At 41.5% G+C, this 25,341-nt stretch overlaps 3 protein-coding genes across 4 annotated transcripts; all 3 read left to right on the plus strand.

Annotated features, from left to right (window-relative positions):
* Positions 1-222: 222 nt before the first annotated feature.
* LOC110493987 (transmembrane protein 128) lies at positions 223-9,777 on the plus strand. Of its 2 annotated transcripts, none has more exons than XM_021568632.2 (5): positions 223-439; positions 6,477-6,609; positions 6,938-7,099; positions 9,207-9,315; positions 9,524-9,777. In XM_021568632.2, exons 1-4 carry the CDS (start codon positions 340-342, stop codon positions 9,304-9,306), a joined length of 495 nt encoding a protein of 164 aa, XP_021424307.1. In that variant the 5' UTR covers positions 223-339; the 3' UTR covers positions 9,307-9,315; positions 9,524-9,777. The 2 variants fall into 2 exon arrangements, with proteins under 2 accessions (XP_021424307.1, XP_021424305.1); XM_021568630.2 differs by having other exon boundaries at positions 238-448.
* Positions 9,778-13,061: 3,284 nt separating this feature from the next.
* otop1 (otopetrin 1) lies at positions 13,062-20,572 on the plus strand. Its single transcript, XM_021568634.2, has 6 exons — positions 13,062-14,359; positions 14,661-14,797; positions 15,530-15,588; positions 15,800-15,930; positions 17,068-17,984; positions 18,271-20,572. The coding sequence occupies exons 1-6, from the start codon at positions 13,981-13,983 to the stop codon at positions 18,439-18,441; spliced, it is 1,794 nt and encodes a 597-aa protein (XP_021424309.1). The 5' UTR covers positions 13,062-13,980; the 3' UTR covers positions 18,442-20,572.
* Positions 20,573-22,626: 2,054 nt separating this feature from the next.
* On the plus strand, positions 22,627-24,691 carry LOC110493989 (D(1B) dopamine receptor-like). Its single transcript, XM_021568635.2, has one exon. The coding sequence runs from the start codon at positions 22,940-22,942 to the stop codon at positions 24,245-24,247; it is 1,308 nt and encodes a 435-aa protein (XP_021424310.2). The 5' UTR covers positions 22,627-22,939; the 3' UTR covers positions 24,248-24,691.
* Positions 24,692-25,341: the final 650 nt, after the last annotated feature.

A 25,341-nucleotide genomic window follows, 5' to 3' on the forward strand; every position in this document is an offset into this window, starting at 1 on the left:
TCTCTTGGTGTATGGAGTAAAAAGTACATCATTCTCTTTAGGAATGTAGTGAAGTAAAAGTTGTCAAAAATATAAATAGTAAAGTACAGATAGCCAAAAATAGTAGTAAATAGTACTTTCAATTATTTTTTACATAAGTACTTTAAACCACTGCTTATAACACCAAAATTGTAACATTTTGCATGCTTCAGGAAAACTTGGGAAAAGGAACGCGCCTATATTCTTTGATTTCCCCTTGCTAGGACGGTCGCATTAAATAAACGTCACCAGCAAACTTGCGAACAGGAAGCGTTAGCCAAAGCCAGCCAGTCAAACAAGACAAACAGCCTGATATCAAACATGCTTGCTGGTAGTGATTTCGTAAATCTGCGAAATAGATTCAAGAAAGATGCTGAACTTCTTATGCAAGGGGTTTCAGCAGGTGACCGCAACGAAAAGAGTAAGTCATGTTAACTATAAGCCATTAAAATACCCTCGTAGCTAACGTTAGCAGCTAGCACAGACGACAGTTTCAAGAAGTAACAAATCAATGAATGAGTCGTAAATAACTTATTTGGACTGTTTCATTGCCTATCATATTCAACTTCCCTATTTCCAATTGCTATTACACCGAGGAGGTGTGGAATATGGCCAAATAATATATTGGCCATATAACGTTACCACAAACCCCTGAGTTACCTTATTGCTATTATAAACTGTTTCACAACGTAATTAAAACAATACAAAAATAAGTCATTCCCGTGGTACATGGGCTGCTGTTATGTGCCAGATCTTAAGACTACAACCCGTTATAAATGGCCAGATGTTAAGACTACTGTTATAAATGGCCTATTTGCGAGATTGACTTATTTCAATAGGCATATGCTACTGACTAAAATCTGTGTTTCTAATTGCAATTAAATTTTGCCATAGTTTGCTGAGCTAGATGCAGGTAACCTATAGCCCCTGGTAGGCAAACATATAATTTCAGGGAAATATCCTCAATGATACATTTGTGATAGAGCTGTGAACATGATCACAATTGATAACTTTCAATTTAATGAATTAAACATGGCCATTAATAATTGCATAATAACACAAGCCTACAACAACAAACTGAGTAATAGGCTATTTATTAAAATCAATTTGCCAGCTCCAGGTAGGCTACACAAGTGGCACAAATTGATTTGCAATGGCTTCAGTGATATCGTCATTTCAATATATTTATTGGATCAAATGGTAGGCTACAGTATCCTACAATGGCATATAAATTAATATCCTACGTGATGGCCAACAGATGCAAATATACCCTATCATTCTCCACATTTAATGTCATTTTCATTGTGGACTTTTCCCCCATAACAGAAGCATGTTAGGCAGTTCCATAACTTCCATTTAAAATTTCCACTCACGCAGCACTCCAGACCCTAGAACTGAGCACGAGTAAAACCCTTTGCTTGATTCTGTTATCCATAAGAAAAGTCGACATCAGAATGTAATTTACTTTAAACCACCTTTTGAGAGAATTTATCTAAAGAGCTCTAGTGCACCTAAAGTCGTTTTCCATGCTTTGTCGCCATTATAGCAGTTCTAGTGCGTTAATATGTTTTATAGAAAAGGGATGTCTCCATAATTACCAATCTAATTAGCCTACCTACAACTGGTAAAACGTGTGGGTGTGCTGCCTCTGCTGCAGCACTCTCTCAACCAGTGCTCTCAACACTCACACACCTCCCCGGCCCTCCCCACAATTCTCTCACTCACTCATGGCAGCAGCAGGTAACAGTAATATATATATATATATATATATATACACTGCTCAAAAAAATAAAGGGAACACTTAAACAACACAATGTAACTCCAAGTCAATCACACTTCTGTGAAATCAAACTGTCCACTTAGGAAGCAACACTGATTGACAATACATTTCACATGCTGTTGTGCAAATGGAATAGAAAACAGGTGGAAATTATAGGCAATTAGCAAGACACACCCAATAAAGGAGTGGTTCTGCAGGTGGGGACCACAGACCACTTCTCAGTTCCTATGCTTCCTGGCTGATGTTTTGGTCACTTTTGAATGCTGGCGGTGCTTTCACTCTAGTGGTAGTATGAGACGGAGTCTACAACCCACACAAGTGGCTCAGGTAGTGCAGCTCATCCAGGATGGCACATCAATGCGAGCTGTGGCAAGGTTTGCTGTGTCTGTCAGCGTAGTGTCCAGAGCATGGAGGCGCTACCAGGAGACAGGCCAGTACATCAGGAGACGTGGAGGAGGCCGTAGGAGGGCAACAACCCAGCAGCAGGACCGCTACCTCCGCCTTTGTGCAAGGAGGAGCAGGAGGAGCACTGCCAGAGCCCTGCAAAATGCCCTCCAGCAGGCCACAAATGTGCATGTGTCTGCTCAAATGGTCAGAAACAGACTCCATGAGGGTGGTATGAGGGCCCGACATCCACAGGTGGGAGTTGTGCTTACAGCCCAACACCGTGCAGGACGTTTTTTATTTGCCAGAGAACACCAAGATTGGCAAATTCGCCACTGGCGCCCTGTGCTCTTCACAAATGAAAGCAGGTTCACACTGAGCACATGTGACAGACATGACAGTCTGGAGACGCCGTGGAGAACGTTCTGCTGCCTGCAACATCCTCCAGCATGACCGGTTTGGTGGTGGGTCAGTCATGGTGTGGCATTTCTTTGGGGGGCCGCACAGCCCTCCATGTGCTCGCCAGAGGTAGCCTGACTGCCATTAGGTACCGAGATGAGATCCTCAGACCCCTTGGCCCGCCCGTTCCCCAGACCTGAATCCAATTGAGCACATCTGGTACATCATGTCTCGCTCCATCCACCAACGCCACTTTGCACCACAGACTGTCCAGGAGTTGGCGGATGCTTTAGTCCAGGTCTGGGAGGAGATCCCTCAGGAGACCATCCGCCACCTCATCAGGAGCATGCCCAGGCGTTGTAGGGAGGTCATACAGGCACGTGGAGGCCACACACACTACTGAGCCTAATTTTGACTTGTTTTAAGGACATTACATCAAAGTTGGATCAGCCTGTAGTGTGGTTTTCCACTTTAATTTTGAGTGTGACTCCAAATCCAGACCTCCATGGGTTGATAAATTTGATTTCCATTGATAATTTTTGTGTGATTTTGTTGTCAGCACATTCAACTATGTAAAGAAAAAAGTATTTAATAAGAATATTTCATTCATTCAGATCTAGGATGTGTTATTTTAGTGTTCCCTTTTATTTTTTTGAGCAGTGTATATTTTTTTTAAGAGAAATGCCATGTTGGCCTCTGGCCAATTTAGAAGTGGCCCAAAAACCCGACCAATAGATTATCACCTGCTACATCGTTTTCAAAGTAGCCCAATTTCAGGAAAACCACAAACATGGCAACCCTGCATAGATTTCTAAAATTTGCAGGCCAATGACCACTCAAAATCCACCCACAAAGCCTAAAAACTAGACCAACCTTTTTGAGAGCAGTTGACACGTGTTTCCAATAGGTGTCTCCAAAATGACAATCTAAATAGAACTGGTAAAATTGCTTTACCCTGTTCTCTGCATTTCTTCCTTTGTTATTTGTTGATCACACCAAATGATTTAATCTGAACTATACTATAGAAGTGATTGATAAAGACATGTTTTTCTTTCAGAAAACATTGTGAAATTGTGTTATTCAGAATAATTGTAATGTATATATTTAAAAAAAATTCAATAGAAAAACAGGTTAAACTAAACTATATGCAGTAGTTGCGTTCTTTCCAGCTTCAATTTGAAGTGATTGTTAGCTGTGTAGTTGGCTAGCTAGCAAAGGGAGAAGAGCCTCGGTAGTGGGTGTTGGAACCAGCTATGGGAACAGAACAGAAAACCGGAAAATAACAATTTGAGGAACTGAACTGGGAACGAAAGCGATCGCTAGTGTTCCGGAACAGAACCATTATTTTAAAGGCATGATATTAGGTTAATAATGTTATTTTACATTCCTAGCATTTTTTTGAGTCCCTACAAAAAATGCCTTCAAAGCGCCTATGCAAAGCACTCACTCTGTCACTCAGAAACTTCTCCTTCTATCGTTTGCCTGCCAGCTAGTTTCTATGCTAGTTAAGGATGCTAAAGTTATGACGTGTCACATTGGATTTATTAACAACCAAAGGGTAAGATGTGTTTTAAGTTCTGGTGCCGCTGCACCCACAAGCATGTTAGCTTGCTCTGGTCCAGGGGCGTTGAGCTAGCATTGGTGTTGAGACAACTCTCGGATGTTCAAAGTTCCTCCATATTGTAATGAAACAGCATGGAGCAGGTCTCGAACCCTCGACCTTCTAGCCCGAGATCCGGCGCGCTATCGACTGTGCCGCAAAAGCATGCTCAAGCAGCAGAGTCGATTTCCGCGCTTATAAAGTCAGGGTCGTTACACTACTCCCTCCTTTCAAAGAGCGCGTCCTCGCGCTAGCTTGCGACTCTACGTCTTATAGGAACACTCTCACCGGCCAAGCACACGCACTGTCGTGGATGCAAGGTCCGATCACTTCTGACACCAATGTAATGAAACAGCAGGGAGCAGGCCTCGAACCCTCAACCTTCTAGTCCGAAGTCCAGCGCGCTATTGACTGTGCCGCAAAATCATGCTCAGAGTCGATTTCCGCGCTTATAAACCCAGGGTCGTTACAATATCAACCGCTTGTCCGTAGCTAGCTAGGAATCTAGTTGGCATATAATTATGTCATTTGTTGACGTAATGATAGGCCTACTAATATACTAAACATATAATGCACCTCATATTATGATGCCAAGCCTCCTCCATGTCCACCCCCTATCTTGCTCTCTCCCCACCCTGCAAAATTTAGGTTGTATCTCACACTACACTTGTCTGTTCGTCAAGCATGTAAACAACTAGTTTAACTGGTCCATAGAAAGCTGCTCTATCTGCATTGATTGATTGGTGGAGTAAATTAATGAGTTAAATGTAAAAACGGTCGATTTTCACGGGTTTAAAAAAGGAACGGAAAGGAACGATATAAACGGGTACTTTTCTGGTTCGAACCAGTTCAGGCCTTTATTATGCTGGTCGGATAGTGGTTCGAAACGATTGGAAAATCATTTTGGTTCCAACCCCTGCTCCATAGCAACCATTTTTGTTTTCCATAGCAACCTGCCAATCAATTGAACAACCTGTAAACCTTGGCTGGAAACAATGCTAATCGAACGAACGACCAGACGGCTTGGGTAGCAACCTCGGGACTATATCTTTGTGGAAGGATGAAATCGTATGAATTCAAAATAATGTTTTTAATGATTCTAACCGTTGTATTTGTCTCGAATAGGCTTGCAAAATTCTGTGAACTTTCTATAAATTCCCTGGTTTCCCAAAATCATAGTTGGAGGATCACGGAATCAGAAGGGAATAAGCAAGAAATCCGGACTCCTCCAACCAGGATTTCTGGAAACCAGGGAATTTATTGAAAGTTCCCAGAATTTTGCAACCCTTGTCTCGAACCTAACACGGCCCAATATATCCTCCAAACCACGTCTTTGGGTATTATCACTTAAATATAGCCAACATTGTGCCATCACACAGGAGGTCCAGCAGGCAGATTTGACAACAGAGAACAATTGTCTTATCTTCAGGACCAAACTGGGCAACATGCCACTGATTCTTGATTGTTTTGACTGTGCAAATGCTGTGTCAGCACTGCAGCAACATGATAGTTTCAGACTATACTTCTGGACTGTACTCAAGACTCAGCCCAGTGCTTGCGTAAGCTGATATGCATCAAAAGAAACAGCAGACCCAACATTGGCTGGCTGGATGGTCCAGTTAATGGTATTCTTTTACGCTGCCGATATTTTGTGCCACATTATTCATGTGAAATATTCCCTTATTTTTTATACTATTAAATTACCTTTGAAGTTGCTATTTGAACTGTCTAGTATGAGACAGCGGCATCTTGGTGGGCCGGATTTTCAACTAGAGGAGATTTTTGTTCCAATGCCAGTGCACTGAGTTCATACCTGAGGACAGACCTCGCAGCTTGTCCACTTCACCAGCCAACTCCTGTCTCTGATACTTTTAATCAACTGCTAAATTATAGGGATTAATAGGCTTTCCAAAAAGTTATCTTATCGCCTACTGCCCCTCGTGCTATCTGTTTCATCTTGAAATGTCTTGAACCTTTAAAAGGTGCGGATTGGGCACCTTCTGTTCTCATATTCTGTTGTAAATTCAATCTGTTTTTATAACCCCTTGGCAGACTGACAATATTCAGCATTATACTCAATGATGCTGAATAGCCTAGGCTACAGCCTACTATCATCCATAGGCCTAGCTAGATTGTGTAGCACCCTTCAACAAATCTCTAAACACTAAACTGTGAGCGCAATTACACATGATCACTGTAGGCCTTTGCTGTTTCTTTTGAGAAATATACTGAATAAGTGATGATCTAGGCCTACTTCATTACCAGTGACCATGGCATTTTGTCTCAAACCTGCAGGTCAAGAAGAGAAAGATGCCAAACCACTCTCTCGGATCAACCGCCATTCTGTCTTCTGGATTGTGTCATCTGTTGGGTTGACGTATTATTTCGACTTCCTCCGGGTCCTCATGGAGAATGAGGATATCAAAAGGTGTTGTTTTGATGAAAAAATATTTTGTCCGCAAACCAATCCAGCTAGTTTGAAAAGATGAGGAATTGTGTGTGTAGGTCTTTGCAGTGGGTCATCTGTGATCAGTAGGCTAATCAAATGGGTTGTTAACCTGGATCCAGACTTGAGAATTGGTCAATGTAATTGGAAAAGTCCCAAATATTGTGCTTATTTGTTCTTTTTTTGGTTAGGCACATTTTATTCATGCAAGATTATCTGAATACTCAATGTTTGCAGAAACGCAATTATGACGACTGCATTTACCGAAGTTCCTATCATGTATTTGCTGCTTTGGGGTTTTGTTTTCCAGCTGGTGGTTCAATCTTGGTGTGATACTGCTGGGAATATGCCTATCTTTGGCCACATTTTGTATTGTATATCTGGAGTGGTTCAAGGGCATAAAGGACTACGACCAGGAGTACCCTGCTATTGCCCCTATTACCACAGCAGCCTTCATTGCAGCATCATGCAGGTAATACTCTTTCAATTACATTGTACATCCTCAAAACTGACATGGGATGTGTTAACATAAAGGGTGTTTTTTTCCCCTCTTGCCGACATTAACTTACGCCTCTTGTAGAAGTGCAAGGTGCTTTATGTTACAAATTCCATTAGTTCAAGCATAGAATATTAACTGTCAAACTGTCATTTGTATAATTGTTACTCTCCTGTGGTGGGGTTTTGCAGAGAAATAACATATTACTTTAGCTACGAAGGCTATAGGAAACCCATCACTTATCTTTGCAAAAAGTAACAAGGGTTTACAAAAAAGACTTTCTTAGACTTTCAAATTTCAAATAGACTTTCAAATTTCTTATTTGCTTATTTTAATCCATTGTTTATCCTCAACAGTGGATTAAAGTGAGAAAATAAGAAATTAATCTCTTTTTTGTTGTTCTCCAACTCGTCTCTGCCTAGAATTAGTCCTTTTGGAAGTTTTTCCTTGGGTAAACCCTTTTTGTTGGATTTTTGACATTGCTGTCGAGCACCCCTCCTTAGTTTTCTTTGTTTGCTGTAGCACGGCAGCCTTCCTGAAATCTTCGCAAAAAGTACCTTAATATTCATTAAAGCATACCCTGTTATTGATCTACAGTGTCTTGCAAAAGTATTCATCCCCTTGGTGTTTTTCCTATTTTGTTGAATTACAACCTGTAATTTAAGTTGATTTTTATTTGGATTTCATGTAATGGACATACACAAAATGGTCCAAATTGGTGAAGTGAAAGGAAAAAAAATCACTTGTTTCAAAAAATACAAAAATTAAAAGTGGTGTGTGCCTATGTATTCACCCCCTTTTGCTATGAAGCCCCTAAATAAGATCTGGTGCAACCAAAGTCACATAATTAGGCCTCCTGTGTGCAATCTAAGTGTCACATGATCTGTCACATGATATCAGTATATATACACCTGTTCTGAAAGGCCCCATAGTCTGCAACACCACTAAACAAAGGGTACCACCAAGCAAGCGGCACCATGAAGACCAATGAGCTCCCCAAACAGGTCATGGACAAAGTTGTGGAGAAGTACAAGTACAGACCAGGGATGGGTTATAAAAAAATATCAGAAACTTTGAACATCCCACGGAGCACCATTAAATCCATTATTAAAAAATTTTAAGAATATGGCACCACAACAAACCTGCCAAGAGAGGGCTGCCCACCAAAACTCACGGACCAGGCAAGGAGGGCATTAATCAGAGAGATCACAGCGGAGATTGGAGTATCTGTCCATAGGACCACTTTAAGCTGTACACTCCACAGAGCTGGGCTTTACAGAAGAGTGGCCAGAAAAAAAACATTGTTTTACAAAGAAAATAAGCAAACATATGGAAGAAGATACTCTGGTCATATGAGACTAAAATTGAGCTTTTTGGACATCAAGGAAAACGCTATGTCTGGCACAAACCCAACACCTCGCATCACCCCAAGAACATCATCCCCACAATGAAGAATGGTGGTGGCAGCATCATGCTGTGGGGATGTTTTTCATCTGCAGGGACTGGGAATTGATTGAGAATCTGTGATATGACTTAAAGATTGTTGTACACCATCGGAACCCATCCAACTGGAAGGAGCTGGAGCAGTTTTACCTTGAAGATTGGGCAAAAATCCCAGTGGCTAGATGTGCTAACCTTTTAGAGACAGAACCCAAGCGAAGTGGAGCTGTAATTGCTACAAAAGGTGGCTCTACAAAGTATTGGCTTTTGGGGGTGGGGGGAGGGGTGAATAGTAATGCACGCTCAAGTTTTCTGTTTTTTTGTGTTATTTCTTTGTTTCAGAATAAAAAATATTTTGAAAATATATATATTTCTTCAAAGTGGTAGGCATGTTGTATAAATCAAATCAAACAACCCCCCAAAAAATATATTTTAATTCCAGGTTGTAAGACAACAAAATAGGAAAAATGCCAAGGGGGGTGAATACTTTCGCAAGCCACTGTATGTGAATGGACACAAATGGCATAGCTAGCTGGCTACATAATGCTTTTGGTTAGTAAGTTGTTAGCCTATTTTACAATATCTCCAAAGATGATCAAAGAATGATTTTGATCAAGCACATTTTTAAATTTCTTCTCCCCAGTTTAAATATAGCACTGTGGCCTGTGTGGTCGTTCCTCACCCCCATCCTCCTGTTTACCCAGTTCATGGGTGGTGTTATGCTCATATCCATGCTTGGGTGAGATGTTAAGGTAAGATAGCAACATGTAAATAAAGATGGTCTTATGAATCAACAATATAGATTGTGTAAGAATCGGTATTGTGAACTGTATTGTTAATATTTGTTCCATCCAATACTTCTCCCTCCATTTCAAACTGATATCATTGTATTGCATAACTACCAATAATAGTTAACTAAGTATCTACTGCTGAGTGCAATTATTTTTGTTTCATTTACAGTACTAAAGCCTCAACAATGACGACAGTTTGACTTTCGTGTTAACAAATTGATAATGTTCAGGAAAGTTTTTTTTTAGCGTAAATATATTATATTTGATAAGTTACCAAAGCTTTTTAAGTGCTTTAATTGTTTTTGTATATGTTTTTGAATCGTATGTGTATTTTTGAGTCACAAAGCCATTGTGCTATTAACATTGTAAATGTGTCCTGACATCCTGTCAAATCTGCTAAATAAATAATGGTTTGTAACTAATGTCAACCTTGTTTTCCTGTATTGTTGGCAAAAAGTCTAACTGTCAGAATGATTGATATGAACTTGAGTGTCTATTTATTTAATACTGTATGTGGGACTAATAGGTCATTTAAGTGGACAAAATTCTTCCACTCTTCCACTCCATTCTTTCATCCTTAAGGTTTTTGTTGCATCAAGATGAGCTATACTGTAGTTGTCTAACTGTTGTGGGATCAGTTATTATAATCTCCTTGAGAAAATCTATAGGCCTAACTAAAAATGTACAGGTCTACACCTGCAAGATGGTTGTAGAATCAAACACCCTTTAATAACAACTGCAATAAGATACACTTGAGCAAGTCACCTTAAAACCCTTTACATTCGTAGGAATTGGCCTTATAGGGATAGGGCTAAATTGAAATGTTTCTAACAGAAGTATATGAAAATCATATGCATAACTGTGGTAGCAACTGAAAGGGAACAATTTGGAGATAATGGGAAAATTATTAGACCAAAGGTGAGAACACAACAGTTCATCTGACACAAGACTTAATCCAAATATTACTGTTGATTTTATGTGCATTTTACATTTCCTGCAGTTTTCAACGCATTTGTTGAGAACAATATCTGAAAAATACTCTGTATACATTCAGTAACATGATAAGAATATTCCTGTAAAATGTGGGGTAGTGAGAGGACTACTTCTAACTCCACGTGGCCACACAACTCTCCAAAATGTGCACAGTTCCTAAGTAATTTAAATGCACTTTTATGATCCCAAGAAAAGTCTCCAACTGTGCCGTGGAATAACTTTTATTTTTTTAAACTAGGCAAGTCAGTTAAGAACCAATTCTTATTTTCAATGACGGCCTAACTGCCTGTTCAGGGGCAGAACGACAGATTTGTACCTTGTCAGCTCGAGGGTTTGAACTTGCAACCTTCCGGTTACTAGTCCAACGCTCTAACCACTAGGCTACCCTTGCTGAGCAAGCACAATTGAATTTGTTTTGTTTGGAACACAGACATGTATCCCCGACGTCACACAATTACTGTTGAGGTTTACGCAATCCAAAAACACTTCAAAACATTAGGAACACCTTCCTAATACTGAGTTGCCACCCCATTTTGCCCTCAGAACAGAGTCAATTTGTGGACTACAAGGTGTCGGAAAGTGTTCCACAGGGATGCTGGCCAATGTTGACTCCAATTCTTCCCACAGTTGTCAGGTTGGATGGATGTCCTTTGGGTGGTGGACCATCCTTGATACACATGGGAAACTGTCGACTGTGGAAAAACTCAGCTTCGTTGCTGTTCTTGACATACTCAAACTGGTGCGCCTGGCACCAGTGGAGGCTGCTGAGGGAGGACAGCTCATAATGGCTGGAACGGAGCTATTGGAATGGCATCAAACACAGGGAAACCATGTTTGATGAATTCGATACCATTCCACTGACTTCGCTCCAACCATTACCACGAGCCCATCCTCCCCAATTCAGGTGCCACCGACCTCCTGTGCCTACTGACATACCTCATTCAAAGGCACTTAACTTTTGTTTTGCCCATTAACCCTCTGAATGGCACACACACACAATCCATGTCTCAATTGTCTCACAGCTTAAAAATCCTTTAAACTATCTCCTCCCCTTCACCTACACTGATTGAAGTGGATTTAACAGGTGACATCAATAAGGGATCATAATAGCATTCTCCTGGTCAGTTTATGTCAATGTTTTGTACATAGTGTAAAACGCAATCTGGGTTAGGTGGGCATCATTTGAAAGTTTGTTCTATTGCTAACATGACTAGCTAAGTTATAAAGTACAATCCTAATGTTTAGGCTTTCACGGGGCAATTCAGAGAAACTGATCGTAATTGTGTGTATAGAAAGGAGTCGTGTGCTTTAGGTGTGTGTTCAGCGGCACATTTTCATCACAATAGACAAACAGGCTCATTCTGTTCAGAACAACCCAGAGTATGACGCCATGTCGTCTCGTAAATAACTATGTACATCATAGTGATCATAAACGTTGATACTGTATGCCATGAGTTTCATATGGAAACATGTAGTGCACATTTGGGCTCGGGTGTTTGGCTTGCTTGTGTGACATCATAGTGGTATTTGTCATCATCCTCAACGTCTCATCTTTAAAAATACATTTAGTCCCTCATTCAGACAACAAACAAGTAGCTCAAGTTGCTTAATTAGCGGGAGGGATGGGGGCAACTTCTTGTTGCATGCGGTGTTCAAGTTCAGAACTGCTGTCAGTTAAAACCCATCCAGCGCTGTGACGTGCAGAGCCTGAGCTTTGATGTCATTTCTAGCATGTTACTGTACAGCCACTGTGTTCCAATTTAGGAGTTTATCAGTGTCCAAAACTGCCATGTTCAACCTGTATATGGGTACAAGTGTAAATGTCTACCTGCATATTATCGGTCTGTAATAAACAACTATTGCTGGCCTAGAATCGAAAACACCCGACTCCGTCGATCCAAGGGAAGTTTCAAACCTAAATAGGCCTATCTTTGGTTTAATATGAGCACAGGGAAGTTGGAACCCCACCATGCATGCGCGCGCGCTCCACTGGTCAAAATGACCGCCTCCAATCAATTTGAAATGCACCGAAACAGAATCAATCAGGTTGATGGAATTAACATTTAATGGATGTTTGTTTACTTGACTGATAGGAATCGAGAGCAATGATTAACGGCATGGTGTCATCTCCGATTAGGATTCCGATTCAGAAAGGTTTGCGCAGATGATCACCTCAACTGAGAGTCCACGAGTTTATTTCCTGATGCTTTGACTGCAATGATCAAAACAATGAGTGTAAATACAACAACGGAAACGAAGTTCTGATTAGGCATGTAGAGTAGTATTGAGTTTCGATATAGATCTGCGACAACCTATCTCATGTGCTAATTGATCATTATTTCATGGACCTGTATTTGTTTTACGCCTCTCTTGTAAGCACTATTCAATGCACCCTGGTCAAAGTATAATTTGCTGCCTATAAAACTGCAGCTATGGCAACATAAAAAGCACCAAATGGAATTTGGAGTCATGCGTAAAAGGTGTAAACCACTCGGGACAACATCTAGGTCAGGGGTTTCCCGGTCAGATTTTTTTTCCCAGAGTTCCCGAAGGATATTGAAATATAATGGGTCCCATTGTTAAACCATTACTCCTACCTGTACCAATGTCACTATCTACCACGCATTGATAGCCTATTGCATGCAATACAGTATGTTATCATGCATTGGATAAATGTGTTTTGGGGGGGGGGGGGGGGCGACAAGTTGACTAGGTTAATTTTGACTTTACTTATATCCCCCTCACATAAAAAAAACAATCCCCTTAGTGCTCTAGATGTTGCCAAAGACGATTTCATTTCGGGGGGAGGGGGGAATTCTCACTGATGATGAGTCCTCCTACTTAAACAAATCCATTTACAAAAAGGGCCATTGTAAATTCGACCATTGAAATCCGATTCAGTTTTTTTCACTCTTGGAAAGCATAGTTCTTAACCATGACAAGGCAAGTGGAGGTACACGTTAACGGACTATTGGACTGAGGGGCGGTTGGGTACGACCACATTTGGAGTGTTGGGAACACTCTTAGCCCCATACCTCGCCTAAGTGGTTTGACAAATATCGTTTTCTTTTTATCTTACACGGGATAACCCCTCAAAACGGATTTCAGAGACTTGGATAGAAGTGCTAGTTGGCAACGACTATAGAAACGAGGATCCGTTGACGAAAAAGCTTTTGGGGGATTAAGTTATTCCCATGATCACTTATTTTTTAATGTAGATTAAGTGAAAGGTTGGCACTACTAGTCCACCAATTTAGCAAAAAAACGTGTGACAGGTCCAACCGGACCACGGACGGCGGTCACCGATGGCTGAAACTCAATCTATTAATCTGAATTCACACAGCTAGAGGGTATATGATGCGCTATAAAGTAGCCTAATTTCAGCTAAATGGTCCAGGGTGACAATATGTTACATCAAACACACCATGTTTGTGAAACTGGACACTGAAAGCATGCGAAACAATTGAGACCGTCTTTGGATTGAATCAACATGCAATTGGCACAGTTCCTATCCATTTGCGTCCCCGCCTTGTTGCAACAGGTTGCGCGCGTGGCCTTCCACAAATGCACTTATAGCGCACAGTTTTGACTTTGCTCTTACTTTCTGACTCGAATGTTACAGATTTCGGCGCCATGGTTGAGCACGGAGGCCTTGATCTTATGTGTTTAAATAAGTCCTACAGTCACAGTTCCACTACCTCGTCCTCCAGTTCAGAGCGAGAAAAGAAAATATTCACCAAGTTGAAAGTCAGTTTGACTGAGGACTATCCGCAGAAGAACGCGGAGATCCTGAGCGGCCAGTATGGGACTAACTTACTTTTGATCGGCGTGTCGCTGATGCTGGCTATTGCGCACCATGGCGCATCAGTGAAGGAAGAGCACCTGTTGTCGTTTATCACGACCCTCATGATCCTCCAGCTGATATGGATGATATGGTACATCGTGAGCAGAGACAGGCAGAGTAACTTACAGCCTGAAAAGGATGTGCATGCTACTACCTGTTGGATAAGAGGTGAAGCTGACACGCACGTTTGGAAGATTTAGTCTTTCCTTTACGTAAAATGGTGTTGCGAATGTATTTATTTAACCTCGAGGTCGTTATTAGTCCATAGGAATAACGTGGTATTATATTATATCTCCAATGTTTTATATAGTTTAATGCTTTTCAAAACTAGCTAAATGTGGCGTATTTTCCGAATATATTTGTTTTTGGTTTTCAAACATTTTATTGACATCAAAAGCAATTAAAGGTTCATTTGCATAGTTTTCCGTTTCCATGCAGCTCCATAATAACGAATGTTTCATTGATATAGGTGGGTTAACTCTTCTTGCGCTCCTCTCGTTGATCATGGATGCCTTCCGAATTGGTTATTTTGTGGGCTATCGATCATGCGTGTCGGCTGTTCTAGGGGTATACCCTATCATCCACGCAACTCACACGATAGCACAGGTAAGATACAACCCCCATTCTATGTTAAGTTGATCACGCTTTTCATTATGGCCTATACTTTCAAGGATTTAGAAAGTGGTCTGTAATTTACAAACGGTTAATTATTCATTTAAAGATTGTTATTTTGGTGCTTGCTTTAATAATATGCTTGTGAATGCTCTATTGATTATTACTGTCATTATTGACAGTGCAGCCATATAAGCTCAGTATTTGCCAAGCAGCTAAATGACAAGCACACAGTTTAAACCAATGTATTATTAGAGCCTACAATTGCAATGTACAGAGGCTAAGTAACAATTAACAGCTTATAAACCATGAATAAACCCCATTTTGTCATCTTAAATGTGTAAAGTGTTACAGGTAAGCTGGCTGCTCTGTTTGAAAAGTTATTGAGTAATGGTATCAAAATTCCACTTGAACAGGTATAGTGCTTTGTCTTGAAGTGGAATAATGTAAGCTTTGTTACTCAGGCAAGAAAGAGAGTTGTCTGTACAACATAATCCTGTCATTGTCCATGTTATTGGAGTCTAATGTAGCACAGGCAGAGGTAATCCATCAGCTGAGAGGTCGCTTGATATGGCCTTCACATTCTGATGATTCATTTTCACAGTCCAAATGAAAGCCTTCACCAGAAATGGAATGTTTTAATTTTTATTTTATTTTTTAAATGTATTATATAGTGTGTCTTGTCAGTGCTGTGATACAAATATCATTTTTTGAGTTTTGTTTTAGGTTCATTTCCTTTGGTTTCACATCAAGGACGTCATCAAGACCTTCGAGACCTTTGAAAGGTATTGTGAAATATAATAAACCAGTATTTTGAGATTGTCACAACCCATGCACGCCTCTCAAGCCTAAGGTATGTTTAGGTTCTGCTCATGTACATTTTTCATTGGTGCAATTCAATAAAACAGTTGATGAGTTTATTTATCCTGTTATAAACATTGTACTAATTTAAAGTGTCATTGTAAGATCATATTGTTTCATGTGTGTTTCCCTCAGATTTGGCGTCATCCATGCAGTCTTCACCAACCTGCTACTGTGGTGCAACGGTGTGATGTCTGAGGCTGAGCACTTCCTAAACAACCACAAGAGAAGGCTCTCTTCCCTGGGCTATGTAAACCTCACCATAGGTAAGGGGACCAGGGGTCGAGTGGCTGCTTGTACCCAAAGAAAAAAGGACAATAGTTCACTTGAGAAGCTCACTTCATTGGATGAAAGACAGGGGTGCGAGGGGGGTTGGAGGGGAAGGTGGGATGGATTAGGCAGTCCGGCAGGTCTTGTTTGTGTCGAACGCCTCTCTCTTCGGTTTCACGAGACATGCACGGTCGCTGGCCCCCACCACCCCCCCACCCCCCCCACCCCCCCAGCTCTAGCGACCTCAGACGCCTTTGTCCCAGGCCGGGCTGCTCCCGAGGGCGCTGCAATTACAGTAACTGATACATCTTAAGCCGTGGCTGCTCCACCGGCCCCCTCATATCCGGCCGACTGTGAGGCTGACTGTGCCGCTGTTGTTCCCTTTTTAATTAAAGAGAGCAGGGCCGTAGTGGTACCCTTTGGGGAGGGGGTCGTGAGTGGGTAGAGATAGTGGTGCTTCAGGGTTGAGTTTAAAAGCAGTCTCTAGAGGGCAGCACTAGGAAAGAGTAGTACAAATGGTAGGGGCTTCAAGTACAAAGGGAAGCATTATTTTGAGGAAAGACTGGAAGTCATTGTATACCATTTTGTGGAATTGTGTATTTTGGTGTTCAGAAGGTTGACTGATACACTTGATCCACCAACCTGATGATCCTCATCACACATGTGAAGAGCAGTTTGTGGGAATATTTATCAGACCACCCACTGGTACATGAAGGATTGTCAAAGTTGAAATGACTAGGACATTGAGCTGGGAGGCCCAAACAGGACATTTTCTCTAAATTCAAGTCCAGACCAATTCATTTGGTAAATATCTGAATTCTAAAGTCAATTCCCACCTCCATTTAAAGTATATTGTTGCTTTAGACTCTGGTGGCAAATAATTGATTAATTATGTTACATAAGACACAAAGAAAACAACTGGCTTCATGCAAACAAACTTTGAAATATACTTTATTGCCATACATAATTTATTTGGTTATATTTGAATAACTTAGGAGTTTACATCCTCTGTGTAGTCTACCTGTATACACAAACTGGAGGCCACTGTTTTGTAAGGTACATTATGTTTGCAGAAGTGGGATTTCACTGTGCTTGAAACTGACAAGATATTGTTTCTTTTTAATGTGTTTCAGTGGATATGGAGCCTCACTGTAATTGCACTACCAGCGCCTGCTCCATGTTCTCCAACAGCCTCTATTACCTATACCCCTTCAACATAGAGTACCACATCTTTGTCTCTGCAATGCTCTTCGTCATGTGGAAGAACATAGGGCGCAGCATTAACCTCCAGTACAACCGGAAAAGGCCGGCTACCAGGACCCAGGGGCTGGTTGTCGGCCCCATCCTGGGTCTTGTCGCCCTGGCCAGCACCATCGGCGTGCTGGTGGTCTATATCATCCACGTGGAAGAGTCGATGGACACCCGGGAGTCGGCCATCGCAATGTTCTACTGCTACGGCATCGTCATGCTGGTGTTCATGTGCTCGGCCGGGGCCACGGGTCTGCTCATATACCGTGCCGACCCTATGCCCATGGACACCACCAAGAACCCCTCGCGGACGCTGGACACAGAGATCCTATTCGGATCGTCGGTGGGCTCCTGGCTCATGTCCTGGTGCAGCGTGGTGGCTGTGGCAGCCTCAAGCAGCAGCCCGAGCTACCGCTGGACCAACCTGATGTACTCGCTGCTCATTGTCCTGGAGAAGTACATCCAGAACCTGTTCATCATAGAGTCCCTCTACCGCCAGCGGGAGGACGGTGAGAGGGAGGACGCTGAGGCGGCGGGGCCTGTGCCGGAGATCTTCTCTGTGACCTCCTCCTTGGCTCCGCCCTACAACGGCATCATCAACCGGGCGTACGAGAACCCAGACAAGGGCTGTGTCACGCTGGAGAACGAGCAGGTGGAGAACGGACAGGTTTACGGAACATTCAGCTCACGGAAACATTCGGCGGTGCCCCTGCACGCCGGGAGCAACGTGGCGGAGACCCCGAGCAAGAAGAGGCAGATTCTGAAGAACATCGCTGTCTTCCTCTTCATGTGCAACATCTCAGTAAGCTTGCTGTTTTTTTTTTACTTATGATTTATTATTTATTTATTGACAATAATCAGCATTGATGTTATTGTCTCATAACTAGTTCTCAAACACATAGGATTCCCCATTTCTTACCCTACTAACTACTCTTATTCTCTACCTTTAATGCAATGTTCCAGTAGGGAAATGTATTGTGTGTGAGTTTATGAAAATACAAGGCGTATTCACCACACACAAAAAACAAAACAAAAAAAACAACAACAACAAGGTAAGTTTAACCTTATTTGGTATCTCCTCACTGCAGCTCTGGATCCTTCCTGCCTTCGGCTGCAGACCCCAGTATGACAACGGCCTGGAGCAGGAGACGTTTGGCTTCACCATATGGACAACAGTTCTCAATTTTGCCGTGCCCATGAACCTCTTTTACCGCATGCACTCTGTGGCCTCCCTCTTCGAAGTCTTCCGAAGGGTGTGACAAGACAAAGAGGGACCGACGAGATGACGCAACATGCACAAGAACACTTGTCACCAAGGGCTCCATAGAGGAAATTAATAGCAACACAGGTCAACCTTTCAGGAGGAGCTCTTGTCATGTACTTTAGACTTCTAAATAAGCATTGAAACATGTCAGTTTAGGGGGATTATACTAGATGAGATGTCCCTTGTAGCGATGCATCTTCGGAAACATTTTGTAGCACCAGATATAAACAACAAATTACATTGATATCAGACCCTGGATTCAAATAGTATTCGGAATCTTTCAAATACTTTAGCTGTGCTTGATTGAGCTGGCCTGGCACAATGTAACCAATGGAATAGCCCCAAATGTGCAAGAACTGATCCCCCGCCCCCGGAGGCTCACCCAAAACGCCAAAGTCTTTGAAAGATTTCAAATAGTATTTGCTTTGTTGTGTGTTGCTGCACTGAAAAGTGAAATTGACATTTGAATTTAGGTCTCTGTTATAACAAGTGTTTGGGTTTGTCTTTTTATGTTCATCAAATTTTTGTTGAATGCGTTATTAAAACGCGTATGTAATAGTTTAGTGTCGAGTTGTCTCTCAGACCTAGTACAGATGTAAGCCAGGCTATGTATGAATGCATCATGAGAGTGGAGCATGATAAGTGATGATACACGATGAAAGTAGATGGTGCAGTGAAACAACTTATATCGAAAAGCCATGCCACATTCATTTTTCAAATCCCGTATCATGGTGAGACTAGTGGGCCTCATCCCCGGTTGTGCTGATATCACACACACCACTGTGTTTGCAGCAGTACTCCAACATCACAGAGAAGCCAAAGAAGCTCTCTCGGTCTCGATTATTCAACGTCACATAAGAACTGTACTATGGATTGTAAAGATGAGGTGCAACTGTAAAAGCCTTAAAGGTTGTTTTTTTTTGTGTGTGTGTTGCCATTTTTATGCATATTTCAAATGCACAGTGTCATGGAGGATGTTCTCAGTGGTCAGAAAAATACACAGGAAACTCAATACTTCTGTGTCCAACACTTGAACTACTTGGCTGGCCACATTCTAGAGTCCTACATGTACTGTAGTATAGGGCGGCGCTAGACTTTGATTGCTCTTCGGTGTAATATTGGACTGTAGTTCTCAGAATCTCCAACAAATGAACACTGGACTGTAGTTCTCACAATCTTTCGCAAACGTCTCATTGTATTGACTGTCCTCAATCATGACTTGTTGACATCATTCCGTGTATATTTGATGACATACACATTCAGTTGAATGCTGTACAGTGTTGACTGATCTTTAATGCTAGTAGCTCTCCTTTTCTTTTAGTTATATTTTTTCTTCTTCTAATGAACCTGAAATGTGGTTTCCTTAAATATATTTAACATTTCAATAATTGTTATGGAACTCAATTTCACTAAGAAACCGCCTGGGAGTGTGTGAAGCGTGCTCCAATCCACACTGATGTATTCCCTGGACCCATATTAAGCCTAGTTCTGGACTAAAACAAATGCTCAATGGAGAATCTCCATTGAAAGTGTCCGTAAACTGGCCACCGTGCCCCATTTGCTCTCCCAATCCATAATGTTGGTGAAGAGACTAAGTATGCACTCTGCATTTTAAAGGGACAATCTGCAGTTCAAACAACACCAAAGTGTTCCACCCTGCCACTGTTTTGGTAAACAGCAGAAGAATAGGGCGGTTATTATGTTATTGAAAAGGGAAACAATACAATATTTGCACAGATCAGTATATACTGTATTGACTGACATGCATTTTCCAAAAAGCAAATATGTTGTTTTAAACTGAAACAACCCTGAAACTGAACCAAATATCTTGATTGATGTAGTTTTTGAAAAGTAAGCGTTGACAATAATCTTAACCTGTGATGTTGTTGATCGATTTTGTGATGAATTAGTGAAATGTAGTGCTACTGTATGGTTCATTTTTGGACAACATATTTAGGCTGTAGGGACTATCAGAAAACTGTGAGTTCTACATTGGTGCTAACTACTGTACTTGTTTTCAGTTGTACGTGCCAATCTGTGGTCAATGCTTATTGGTAAACCTGCACCAATACTATATCCTCCCTGTGTACATATCTGAACGTAGATTAAAGTGAATGTACATAAAGGCTCCTGGCTCTGTAATAAAAATTATTGTGAAACTGACATTTTAAGTTAAAAGAAATTACATACATTCGGTCTATTATCTACAGTGAAGTTATGAAGATATAACTCAAATAAAACATATGTACATGCATGGGTCCTATAACCCACTGCTGGTAGGGGACCCTGGTCTCTCTTTGCATGTTAGCTAAAAGTTCATCAATTCACTGTGGACCCCTTCATCAGAGCACATAGGCCTATGTAGCATAGCGCAATGCTCAAATAGCAGAAGCTATCTTCTTTCCGCAAGAGTTAAAACCATATTTTTGGAAACAAGATGAATCAATTTGCCTCGTTATAGAACTCTGGGAATATAGGCCTAAAGTTCTCACCCCCAGTCTCAATTGATCCTGCTAATTATTAGAATTTTTGTGACCATTTTCTAAGTTGCTAAAATGTCGTCTTGATGGAATAGCTGGCCACGTGGTGGCGACAAATGTTAACTTTCTAGCGGACTATGCGTTAGTGCGTAAAACCTCGGAATCAGATACATTGCAAAGGTTGTTGCCCAATTCCAAGCGTGCTATATTATCTTTGTATTCAACTCTTCAATAAAGGTCAGCGAATCTAAAATGTTGCGATCACCCATTGTTGTCAGTTAGCCTAGTCCCATTGTTTGTTGGTATGAAATGGCTAAATAATTTCAAAACCGTGTGACTATATTCCCTAGGGGTTTTACAAATGATTGGTATATAGCCTATTTATTTTCTGAATTATGTCAATCATCATTTCAAATGCAGAGTATTATCTGAATATAATTCATGCTCTATAGATAAGCATATGCTAGCCTATTATAAATAGTTAACATTAAAATGTTCAATTTGTATACATCTTTGTCATTGATTGACACTGTGCGGGTTGGGCACAGGGGCTGACAAATCTCTTTTGTTTGGTAAACGCTCACTCACTATATTCAAGGAAGGTGAAAGTCAGTTAAAAAAAAGACTGATCATCGTATGCACAAATTCCCACGAATGAATGAAGTAAATCATGTCAGAATTCGACATAACATATCCTAGATTTTACTCGACGGAATTTTGCAGGACGCTGAGAGATTATGTAGATGGAGCATCAGATCGATTTGACAGGCATGTTGTTGACACGCCTAAAAATAAAGATGACGTTTAATAGACGGAATCTGCCAACGCAAGAGAGGATACACTGCAACTGCAGATGTTGCACTGAGTGCACTGAGTTATTGTGTTTCTACTTTCACGTCAAGTGTGAAAGTGGATGTCTAGCCTGAAGTTGAAATTAAACTGAAAACATCACGCTCACTCCAAACGTGTTGTGCATAATTTGGAGAGAGCTGTACTATCAATAGCTCACAACGTAGTCTAGTGATGACCTTAATAAATGTATGACTTATATGCAATGTTTGTTTTCACACAAACAACGTCAATTAACAATACAATTCCATCCACAAAAGGCTCATTCTATAATAAGTATCGTGCGTAAAATTCGCATTCCTGAGGGAGAGTTGTCTCATGTGCAATTTCAGCACCACTGACAGCACCCCTGGATATTACTATTCATTATCCCCACAGCAATGAAATGCTCCATATTTTTTCACTGTTTATAGAAAAGTAGAGATTAACATTTAAAAAAACATTCACTCAGGCCTACATTTTGCAAATGTAATTGTTGCTTTTGAAGAACAGGAACCTACAACTGGAGTGTGCAACCTAATCCAAAAATAGAATCCAAATAGAATGCTCATTGGTATCTTTCTAGCTAGAGGAGTAGAAACTCAATTCATGTAGTGCGTGTTTCCACAACGGAGGTGTGTGTGTGTGTGTGTGTGTGTGTGTGTGTGTGTGTGTGTGTGTGTGTGTGTGTGTGTGTGTGTGTGTGTGTGTGTGTGTGTGTGTGTGTGTGTGTGTGTGTGTGTGTGTGTGTGTGTGTGTGTGTGTGTTGGCTCAGGGGACTCCCTCCCTTCTCAAAGCGCTCACGAACTCAAAATAGCCTCGACCAACAGTGTCAGTGCTGCTGTCTTACTTTGGCAAGGCAGGTCAGACGACACGCGAGGTAATAACATGCGGTCGCCAACGCGCTTCAATCTTTTGGCGCACCGAACACCCAGTTCGGTTCAGCGTGGATGCAACACATTTGTTGCAAATTCACTAAGCAATCTCAAATCCTTTGTTTGTATATTTATTTCAAATAGAATGGCTGACGAAGGGACGACAGAGCACCGTGAGTTGGTTAGTACTGCGTCCTCAGACGCGCATGGCGCTATGGACTGGCTTTCCACCTGAGAGGACACAGAGAACCCTGCGAAATACAACTCAGTGCATAAGAACCACTCCGTTCCGTTATCTCTTGGGGAGATTATGTGGAACTCGACCGAATCGGAGGGAACATCCGACGGTGGAAAGGAACTGGTCATCCGGACAGTGACGGGCTGTTTGCTCTCACTGCTCATCCTATGGACACTGCTGGGAAACCTTATGGTGTGCTCTGCCGTGCTACGAATTCGGCAATTACGAAGTAAAGTGACCAACATTTTCATCGTTTCTTTGGCTGTGTCGGATTTATTCGTTGCAATTCTGGTGATGCCATGGAAAGCTGTGGCTGAGGTGGCGGGGTATTGGCCATTTGGCACTTTTTGTAATTACTGGGTGGCGTTTGACATTATGTGCTCAACTGCGTCTATCCTCAACCTCTGCATTATCAGCGTGGATAGATACTGGGCCATATCAAGTCCGTTCCGCTACGAGAGAAAAATGACCCAACGAGTTGCCTTTGTGATGATAAGCGTCACGTGGACTTTGTCTGTTCTCATTTCATTCATACCCGTCCAACTGAACTGGCACAAAGCCAGCGAAGACGAAAGAGTCAGAGCGCATAACGCCTCCCTGGGTCAAGTAGAGGAAAACTGTGACTCTAGCCTCAACAGAGAATACGCCATATCGTCATCTTTAATAAGTTTCTACATACCCGTAGCAATTATGATTGTGACGTACACGAGAATCTATCGGATTGCTCAGATCCAAATCAGGACTATAGCGTCCCTAGAGCGCGCGGCAGAGCACGCCACAAGTTGCAGGACCAACAGACTCGAGTGCCAACACCACAATACATTGAAAACGTCTATTAAAAGGGAAACCAAAGTTTTAAAAACGTTATCGATCATTATGGGTGTTTTTGTGTGTTGTTGGTTACCTTTTTTTATTTTGAACTGCATAGTTCCATTCTGTGACAAACCACAGACTGACCAAGATGCAAGTCTCCCGTGCGTCAGCGAGACAACATTTGACGTCTTTGTGTGGTTTGGCTGGACTAATTCATCCATGAATCCTATTATTTACGCTTTTAACGCAGAGTTCAGAAAAGCATTTGCCAGTCTGCTGGGTTGTCGTAATTTCTGCTCCAGCACACCAGTTGAAACTGTGAATATTAGCAACGAGTTGGTCTCCTACAACCAGGACACACTTGTCCATAAAGAAATCGTGAACGCCTACGTCAATATGATCCCCAACGTAGTGGAATGCATTGAGCACGAGGACACGTTTGACAGGATATCACAGCTAACTCACAACAATGAAAATGGCACCGACTCCGTTTGTGACTTGGACGACTGTGAGGAAGAGATTAGCATCGACAGGATGACACCATTTACCCCCAATGGTTTACATTGAATTCACTTGTCTCACCTCGTGCGTAAGAGGATGTATTGCTTCAATCAGATATGTGAGATGTGGTGTTGTTGTCCCATGCTGAAAAGTGACGTACATTTGTGTCTTATAAGAGAAGATACCAGTCTTTGTTTATTCATATGATCTCTAAAAGTTCTAGCTTCTATGTATTTGGAGCAGCAGATGTATTGAAACCAGTTGCTCCAATTGGTACAAGTTACCCTAGATGGTATTCAGAAATGACTGCTTATCATAATCCGATCAATGACAGTGGGACTACCGTCCTACATACTATGGAAAATATGGTAAACCTTACAGGTGCAGTGTAGCCACATGCAGTTGTGTAAATGCCTTATTTATTCTGGGAAAGAGTGCAATATAATTTTTAAAACAAGGGGAATGTTAAAGGATTACAAAATGTTTAATTTACATGAGGCCAACATTAAAAGTGCTTACAAACATTAAAAGTGCTTACACGCTCTCTGATGTCTCGCGCGCACAAACAAACAAACAAACACACACACACACACACACACACACAAATATCCCTGCTCTCCACGTACTGAAGTAACTGCACAGTAGGCAAAGCATTCTCAATCGAATTATGCACCTGCAGTAGCAGACCTCTTATAGGCTTGACTTTACCCATAATAAACCCACACCGGTCCAAAGCTAATTAGGAACTTCCTTTGAGTGATTATGGCGAACACCTGCCAAGTATGACGAGTTTACGGCCAGGTACCACACCCTAATAGGGTAACCCCCCCTACAGTTGAAAGTGCACACAATTATAATATTTTTTTGTATATATTTTATTAAAATACGCAAAGTAGGTGGCCTCGTTAGATATTTCGCATATCACGGAAATCCATTTTTCTGGACACTGAATGAAGTCGGCCTAAATATTTTGGTTTCATTTTGTTACAACTCCAGGATCGGTATGTAAAATAAATATTGGCTCATTTTTCAGAAGAAAATGTAATCTAGAAGAAACATTTGGCAACATATCAGCAATTCCCTATGCATAAGTATGGAGAATACGTCTAAGGATAACCACACACAATTTGGTGAATGCAGATGCGTCTGAGGCTGAAAAA

This window comes from Oncorhynchus mykiss, chromosome 17 (genome assembly GCF_013265735.2).
Source record: "Oncorhynchus mykiss isolate Arlee chromosome 17, USDA_OmykA_1.1, whole genome shotgun sequence".
Taxonomy (NCBI): domain Eukaryota; kingdom Metazoa; phylum Chordata; class Actinopteri; order Salmoniformes; family Salmonidae; genus Oncorhynchus; species Oncorhynchus mykiss.